This window comes from Echinops telfairi, unplaced genomic scaffold (assembly GCF_000313985.2).
Source record: "Echinops telfairi isolate 266 unplaced genomic scaffold, ASM31398v2 ScPeMD7_28;HRSCAF=97, whole genome shotgun sequence".
In the NCBI taxonomy this organism is placed as follows: Eukaryota; Metazoa; Chordata; class Mammalia; order Afrosoricida; family Tenrecidae; genus Echinops; species Echinops telfairi.
The window spans coordinates 1,591,575-1,600,347 of NW_022103925.1; the positions used below are offsets into that span (position 1 = coordinate 1,591,575).

Genomic DNA, 8,773 nt, shown 5'->3' on the forward strand with positions numbered 1-8,773 from the left:
CCAAGTGGACATAGTGCATGGCCGGCACGGGTGCCCGTGCACCCATGGGTGCTGCCCTCTGGCTGACTCCCAGTCCTGTCCTCATGAAGCCTGGGCTGCTCTGGGACCCCCCACCCCCCATGCAGGTGGCTGCCGGACCACCAGGGCTCCTGTCTCCATGCACGCCATCCCCTGGCCCAGCGCTGGCCCTGCTGCTGAAGGTAACCATCTGTGGGCTCCTCCTCTCTGTGGCCCTGCTTCACCTGCCCCCAAGGGCTGGCATGCTGGCAGCCCTGCCTCTTGGACAGCATATCCCCGATGTAACAGCCTCCCCTCACCCATGTTTATAGAAGCAGCTCCAGGCTCAAAGAGTGGAGGCAGCCCCCCAAAAAAGAGTCCAGTGTGTGTTTAATGTGGGTCGGGGCATGCACCTGGGTGAGGGGGGAGAAGCAGTCAAGCCCCTGCTGTGGGCTGGGTCCAGAGGGGCACACACTCCTGGGTGACCCCGCCAGCATCTGCAGAGGGGACCTAGCAGTTTCAAGCCCATGGGTGAGGTCAGGCTCAGGGAGCCGGCAGGCAGTACGACAAGGGGCAGGGGCAAGAAGAGTCCCAGGCAGCCTGGCTTCCAGACTGGCTGCTGCCACACGCTGTCTTCCTGGGGCCTCAGGGTGGACAGGTCACAGACGGGGCACGTGATGATGCCTTCCCAGAGTCTGGCTGGGCCAGTGCTGAGGGGCCATGGCGGGGTAGGCTCAGGAAGTCACCAGCACCCCCTCCTTCCTCCGTCACCTGCGCCGCCAGCCAACGGATGCCTTCCGAAGAGCAGTTGGCGCCACACTCATGCTGCCCACACCCTGGGCCCCACCCGAGGGGCTGGCCGGGACAGCCGGCGGGGAGTCGGATGGCTGTGGGGGCCGTGGTCACCAGCACATCCTCCGAGCCCGGCGCCTGGCGCTCCGCCATCCTGCCAGGCGGGGCAGCATTCCTGAGTGCTGGCCCAGGCCCAGGCCCTGCCACGCACGCAGGGCAGCTGCACCTGCTCCCGCACTGGCTCCCAGCAGGCAGGATGGACGCCTCCCTCCCCCACCCCATGTGGCCCACAGGACAGGACAGGCACTCACTTTTGACCACGGGTCGGCCCGTGCCCCTCTCTACACCTCAGTTTCCCCAGCTGTCACAGCCTGATGGTGACTAACAGCAGCTCACCCTGGCCATTTGGGGTGCCAGGAAGGACCTGTTGGGGGTGGGTGTCTCTGCTGGGGCCCAGGGGGGTGGGAGAGCTACCCGAGCCTGGGAGAGGTGGTGCAGCAGCAGAGGACAGCCCAAGACAGGATGCCACCTACCCATGCCCTGGGGAAGGCTGCCACCTCCAGAGAGGGCCACGCTGTGGGTTACACCTGTCAGACCAACTGACCTCCCATACCATGGTGCTGCCAGTCCTGTTGCAGCTTCACAGATGACCATGGAATATCGCCCCACCCCTGGACAGCAGGGCCCCCTCTGCCCCCGCCCCTGGACAGCAGGGCCCCCACTGCCCCCACCCCAGGACAGCAGGGCCCCCACGGCCCCCACCCCTGGGCACTGCGGCCATCACCTTCTAGACATATGACCACAGGGCACCGTCACCACTTTCAGGACTTAGCAGCCGCAGGGAACAGCGTCCGTGGATTTGTGGATACCGTGTCCTGCCACTCACCAGCCAACAGGACGTGACCTTTCTGGCCTCAGTGTCCCCATCCAGCCTGATATTACGTGGATGAGCCCCACCCTCCCTCCGAGGCCACGCCTCCAGGCCTGGTGAAAAGTGGGCAGGGGTTTTCGGAGCACAAGGGCGGGGATGGGGGTGGGGGTGGGGTTGCCTTGACTCGGCTGGTGGACCTGAATTGAACAAGAGGACAAGCCTGCACATAACTTCGCGGCGATCAATACGATCAATACGACCGTTGAGAGAGACTTTAGCTTTGCCGGCACGTTCATTTCGAAGCAGACAGGTTCTCTCAGAGGGTGGTGGTGGTGGCTGTTTCCAGGGGTCCTAAAGGGGTCACTGTGACAGCTGCCCCTCGGACACAGGATGGTCACGAGGCTGCTTAGGAAGACTCGAATGCTTCCGTGCTGGGAAGAAGGGCCAGGGGAGTCTACTTCCCTCAGGACAACAGCCTGCCCAGTCACTAAGCCCTGCCATCCTCTGAGAATGCTCCTGGGGGACCTTCCCCACCTGTCCCAGACTGCTTTGTGTTCCCTGAGGCCAGTTGGAGTCCCCTGAGGCTGACGAAGATGCCATCTGGGCTTGAGGCCGAGAGATGGAAACACCACCTTCAGAAGAAACAATGTTGCTGTGGTCGTGGCCATCGGGTGGGCCCCGACCCATGTACGTGGAAGGAGACACTGCCCGGTCCTGCCCCATCCTCACCACGGTTCCTGTGCCAGAGCCCATGGATGCAGCCACGGTGTCCGTCCATCTCCTTAAGGGCCTCCCTCTTTTTTGCCGCCCCTCCACTTTACCAAACATGACGTCCTTCTGCAGGGACCGGTCTCAGCTGCTGACGCGCCCACGTCTCTAAGACAAAGCCTCTCCATCCTGGCTTCTAAGGAGCTCTCTGGCCGTCCTTCCTCCAAGACAGAGCTGTTTGTTTCTTTGACCACCTGTGGTATTTTCCATATTCTTTGCCAGCACTCTAATTCAAACGCACAATTCACAAACTGAAACCATACTTCAAAATTCAAGTCTAAATCCATAATTCAAACAATTCTGTTATTTCTGAGAGATTCTTTGGGGCTCATAACGGACCATGTTGAGAGCATTCCTGGTCTTCAGTGAAGGAAAGCATCGACCTGAGGTAACCCCAGAGAGAGAGAGCTAGAAATAAATCCCTCCCGGCTATCAGACAGAATAGCATCTGTGGTCTTAAAGGCTTGTCTCCAACCCCGCAGCCATCTAAGTGAGATGTCAACTCAGTTAAGGGAAGAAGTCCACCAGCATCTGTGACCGAAGGATTGTAAGTCAGACGATCCGAAGCCGAAGGAGGGACTAGTGTCAGAGCCTAGACTGTGAGATTCTGGTTTGCAGGCTGTGGAGGACATGGAAGCCCAAGATCCATCTGTGAGATCCACACTGGAAATAAGCCACCGGTGACGCCCCTCGATCCATAATGGAGGAGGGAAGAGAGCGGACACCGAACAGTGCACTGGACAGATGACGACAGGAGGTCCAAATGATAACCTGCCCCGAACGGTGAGGACCTGTCGTGTGATGTCCCCACGCTGGGCTTGGTCTGGTTTTCAGTATTTTCTGTGTGTTTCTATCTCATATTGGGCTTATCGCTGATGCATTTTGTCATTGTGGGTGACCTTCTTAAATCTTTGCTCTGTGCTTGTCTGTTTTTCTGTGATGAGCAACTAGAATAAGGGTTGGGGGGGGGGGGACAATACCGTGGGGGAAGGGAAGGGGAAGCAGATAGCAAGGAGTTCAAGAAGGAAGAAAGCTAATTGTGGTGGCAGTTGTACAACACGGCTCGATGTGATTGAACCACGGAATGATATGATGTCTGGATTAGCGCCTTAAAAACGGTGTTGGAAAAGGAAAAAAAAAAGGCTTAAGATAAAATGAAAAATGGGGTAAGAGTGACCCAATAGGGAAAAATGAAACAAAAACTTTAACATACAATAGATTCCTCAAATTCACGTTCCTCCCTCCTTCTGATCTGCTGGGGCAGAACCAAACCAGCCAAGTTCAACTCAAACCCAAAGGGATGTCCATGGACACATCACACACACAGCGGCCTTCTGGGATAGGGGTGAAGGTGGGCGCACGAGAAAGGAGCCAGGGCGGGCCCAGCAGGCACCTGCTCCCACTGTGACTGAACCCGGGCCCCTCCAGGCACGTGCGCTGTGGGTGAGGGAGGGACTGACCGAGCCCACACAGTCCTCCAATGTCCCAGGCTCCCAACACGTTGGCACCAGTCTCCAGCCACAGTCACTGCCCCTGTGCTGGCATCAACCTGGGGCTCAGGATGCCGGATCCAACCTGCAGCATTTGAGCACACCCTGCTGCTGTCTCCTTCTTCTTCTCTTGGTACCAGAACCCGGGGTTTGCCACCCTCCAGTGGCAAGTGTCCAGTCCAAGCCATGGCCTACGGAGTCAAAGCCAGCTCCCGGGCCAGGATTCTCAGTGGTCAGACAGTCGAGATGTAACGTGTGGGCACATTCCATTTCATTTTGCGATTTGATCATCTCTCACCTACCTTGGACACGTGGTCAGGAAAGACCAGTCCCTGGATTGGACGGAGATCATGCTTGGTGGTGGAGGGGCAGCGAACAAGAGGAAGGCCCTGGATGGGGCGATGGACATGGTGGCTCCCACAATGGGCAGGCACAGGATACTCGTGAGAGTGGCACAGGCCCGGGCAGGTTGGGTTCTGTCGTGCACAGCTCGGCACGAGTCAGAGGGGATCTGTCCCGAGTAGCCAATCAGTTGAAATGTACATGGTGAACGGTCCACCAAGCCTCTGGCTTGCCCTGGACCGCACACCCGGCCCGTCATCACATGTCTGACCTCTGCCTCTTGGGAGTCGCCAGGCCTGCAGCCTGGGAGCCAGCAGCCTGCCATCGGACCAGCGGACCTTGGGTCCCTCAGTCCCTGTAGCTGTAGGACTCGAGACGCCTCGGCGGGAGGCCTGGCGGAGCGGAGTTGGGGAAGGCGCCTTCCCACCAGCATTCTACAGCTGCCCGAGTTTCTTGGAGAGAAGTCCCCAGGAGTTCGAGAAGAGAGAAAAGGTTTGAAATGGACTGTGGTAGCAATGGTACAACACTGCTCAATCCGGCCCAACCATGGAATGATGCGACATATGGACACAGGCAGGCATGTTTCAGATCGCCACACCAATCGAGCAATTTGTATGATTTTGTTTGTTTCCCCAGTCCATAGAAAGTTCCTGTTTACACCTGACTGCAGTCTATTAGGAGCCCTGGTGGCTCTTGTAAGTAAGTGTTGGCCTGCAAACCCCAGAGACATCCGTTCAAACCCTCCAGTCACTGCCTCGGAGAAGAGGAGGCTGTTCCAGCCCTGGGAACCTCCTATAGCAGTGGTGCTCAACCTGTGGGTCTCGACCCCTTTGGGGTTCGAACGACCCTTTCATAGGGGTTGCCTGCTTCCTTCATAACAGTAGCAAACTGACAGTGATGAAGTAGCAACAAAAATAATTTCATGGTTGGGGGTCACACCACAGGAGGAACTGTATGTACTAAAGGGTCGTGGCATGAAGAAGGTTGAGAACCACTGTCCTATCGGGTCACTGTGCCTCGGAGTTGACTCAGTGGCAGTGGGCGTGGCTTTGGGGAAGCCTATTAAGTGTGCAGGCAGCCCTGCTGGGAGTGGAGGTCAGGGACTGAGCTCACTGTACCTGCCAGGTTGGCTGTTCAAACCCACCCACCAACTACTCGGGAGAAAGATGAGGCTTTCTGCTTGAGCTATCCTTCCGGACTTCAAGGTCATGAGGGTGTCCTCTACGTCCTGCTAACTGCTTCATAGCCGCCAGGTGTCGTGGAGTTGGCTCAGACTCCCGGCGACCCGGTGCACGACAGAGCAACACATCGTCCATTCCCACGCCGGCCTCACCATCGTTCTTACGTTTGAGCCCATCGTCGGCGCTGGCCCGTTTCTTCTGCGGCCGAAGGTCCTGCCGGCTTCCCTCCATCCGAGTCGCTGAGGTCACCTCTGCGAGGGGGCGCAGCTCCTCCTCAGTCTGGTCCGAGCGCCTCTGACCACGCCCTGCTGCCCCTATGAGGTCTGCAGCCTCTGACCATGGGCCCGTGCTGCCCGTACGTTTCCCTCTGCAGTGGACAGCCAGCTCCTTCTTAGTGCTCTGTTCTCCGCCTGGAAGCTCTGCTGGCCCCTGAAACCCCAGTGCCATTGCGTCCAGCCTCACGGCGACACCTAGGCCACCAAGCCCCGGGGACGGACAGACGGAGGAGCAGGGGCTTCATTTACCTCAGGCATCCATGTTCCAGGTTGATTTTAGGTACAAAGGACCAGGACTCGCGCTTTCCTTTGTAGAAAGAGCCCTCTGTCCGGAGTCATTTGTACCCATTCTTTCTCTAGCCCCACCCTCCCCACCCCCCAGGCTCCTGTAGCCACAAAATTCAGGTGAGCAGACAGAGGAGGGCTTGCACATCTCTTACATCTTCCTCGTGCCAATGGGCCTCACACTGGGAAGCTCCGGAGAGCTTGTGGATCGATCGCCCAGTCTCTTGACCTCGGCAAGAACGGCATGCAGAATGCCCTGGAAGGTGGACACCGGCGGTGCGGTTGAACATTTGGCACCGTGCCATTAGATCTCCCTTTCTTTACTCTGCTCTGGGTTTCATGTCTGCTGCTCGCTTCCCTTCGTTCTCGTTGCTCGGCTGTTTTTAATGTTTTCTGTACAGGCAATCCAGGTAAACCGAGTCACTGGGATAGAGTTTCTCGGGCAGGTGGGGTGGTGGCAGGGAGATGGGGAAGCAGGGGCTAATAACGATGAGTTATTAGAAGGGAGAAAGTGCTCTGAAGTTGACGGTGGTGATGACTGCACAACTCTCCTGGCTCTGGTGGGACCACTGAATGGCCAGAGGGGACGCGCAGGTCCGTACAGCTGGTGGGTGGTGGTGGTTGTTGGTGGTTTTTAAACATAGACAAGAGTGCTCCTTAGAGGCACGGATGGCCAGGCTCTTGGTCTCACGGACTGTGGACGTGTGGGCAGGAGAGACCAGTCCCTGGGGAAGGACATCGTGCTTGGTCAAGTGGAGGGGCGGTGAACAAGAGGAAGGCCCAGAATGAGACGGACGGACACGGCGGCTGCAGCCATGGGCTCGGGCGCAGGAGCCATTGTGAGGGTGGTGCAGGACCGGCGGTGCTTCCTTCTGCTGTGCACGGGGTCGCTGTGGGTCAGAACCGACTCAATGGCCCCTGAGGTAGTTAGTTTATTGTGCCAACCTGGCCGATTAACATATGTGGGGTTAATTGAAGGGCAGAGGGATAAAAGGCTCGGTGAGCCTCGCCTTTCCAGTCCTTGGGTCTCTTGCTTTGTGATGTACGAACCAGGGTGCAGCTGCCTTAGCCAGTTCCCTGCTTCAGCTGGCAAAGTTCACTTCCTGCAAGATGTCCCTGAGGAGAAGCCACATGGACCTACCCCGATGCAGCCCTGGGTGCTGGAGCAGCTGTGTGGAGACCCCTGCCAGTGCTGAGATGCTTACAGATTCACTGACTCAGCTTTCCTCCTGCAGTCGGCGTCATTGTGTGTGTTTTGTGAGATGGAGGAGGACTTTGTGGATTGGTGTTGGACATATGGGTTAATGTTGAACTTGCGGGCTTGGGCAGCACTGGGTTGGGATGTTTTTCTTGATGCTCACTTAACTTTTATATAAAACTCTCTCTTATACATGAGTTTCTGTAGGTTTGTTTCTCTAAAGTACCCAGACGAACGCAGCCCCTATAAGAGCAACAAGGCTTCCAGTCCCTGGCAGCACACACACACACACCCCATCCTGTTTCCTACCCTCCCAGCCTCCTTTGCAGCTGGACACAGCAAGTGAGAGCAAGGTGGACACCTGCCAGAGAAGAGGCTACTCGACCACGTGTGGCCTCTGGATCAAGCCAAACTCCCTGTCATGGAGCCCATGCTGACCCCCAGCCCCTAAGGACAGAGCAGGAGCCCCTGCAGGCTTCTGAGGCTGTGACTGTTTGGGAGCAGAAAGCCTTGTCTTTTGCCCTCGGAGCAGCTGGTGGTGTTGTGCTGCTGACTGGCAGTTAAGCATGCCAACTCAGAGCCGTCTGCCAACAGGCCGCTCCCTTTAGCTAACAGGAGTGGACGCTAGCAGAAATGCGTCCTGGGTGTAGGGGAGACCCCTCTGTTGGCTGAAGCTGTGCGGCTCGGCTTCTGAAAGCACCCGGCTCGCAAAGGGCAGGGCAGGGCTGGACGGGGCTGCAAGACAGCATCCTCTGGTCAGCTACTGGATGCAGGAAGGAACAGCCCGGCAGGAGGCAGCAGGGGCCCCGGGGCTTCCAGGAGAGCTGGGACAGAGGGCAGGGCTCAATCAGAGCCCAAATAAACACCCTCCCCTCACCCACCTGCTGGTCAGGGATGAGAGGGAGAGGGACAGGCCTGGGAGGACTGAGGTGAAGGGGCCAAATGGGGGCAGCAGTGAGCCAAGCTGGTGCTAGAGATTTCTTTATTGCTCGCAAAACAGGGTGAGGAGGCCTCCCATCCGACCCCCACCAGGGGCCTCAAAAGGAGGTTGCAGGCCGCTTAGTGGGGCGCATGCGGTCGTTGATCCAGTCCACGTAATTGGCGACACGGGTGTAGACCCCCGGCTTGTTGACGCGTCCACAGCCGTCACCCCAACTGATGATGCCATAAAGATAGGCCACGCCATTTTTTTCGCAGGCCAGGGGCCCCCCCGAGTCGCCCTGAGACAGAGACACTGTCAGAGCACCCTAGGTGTGAGCCAGCGGCTCAGATCCCCCATGCTGCCTCCCTCCTGCTCACCCCAACCCCACATGCTTGGGGCAAATGCCCCCAAGTCCACAAGCCTTCTAGTGATCCAATCTTGCCTCCTGGGAGCTGAGGGACTGAGGGATGGATGACCAAGTCGCTTCTGGGAAAGGAAGCTGGGCTGCCAAGGGAGGCAGAGCCAAGTCCTCTCCCTACGGCCTGCGCCACCCAGGGTGCCCTGCAGGGTCCTGGGTGGGTAGATACACAGGTGGGTGATGGATGGATGGATGGATGGATGGATGGATGGATGGATGGATGGATGGATGGAT

The 8,773-nt window shown here is 57.9% G+C and overlaps 1 protein-coding gene across 3 annotated transcripts in view; it reads right to left on the reverse strand.

Moving 5' to 3' along the window:
- Positions 1-8,164: 8,164 nt before the first annotated feature.
- HGFAC (HGF activator) overlaps positions 8,165-8,773 on the reverse strand; it is a 7,650-nt gene continuing 7,041 nt past the window's right edge. Inside the window, exon 14 of one of the 3 annotated variants that reach the window (XM_045289494.1) lies at positions 8,165-8,433. In XM_045289494.1, coding sequence (XP_045145429.1) covers positions 8,182-8,433 — 252 coding nt within the window. In that variant the 3' untranslated portion in view covers positions 8,165-8,181. The remainder of the gene's footprint in view (positions 8,434-8,773) is intronic. The other 2 variants (XM_004715094.2, XM_045289495.1) reach the window with 2 other exon arrangements.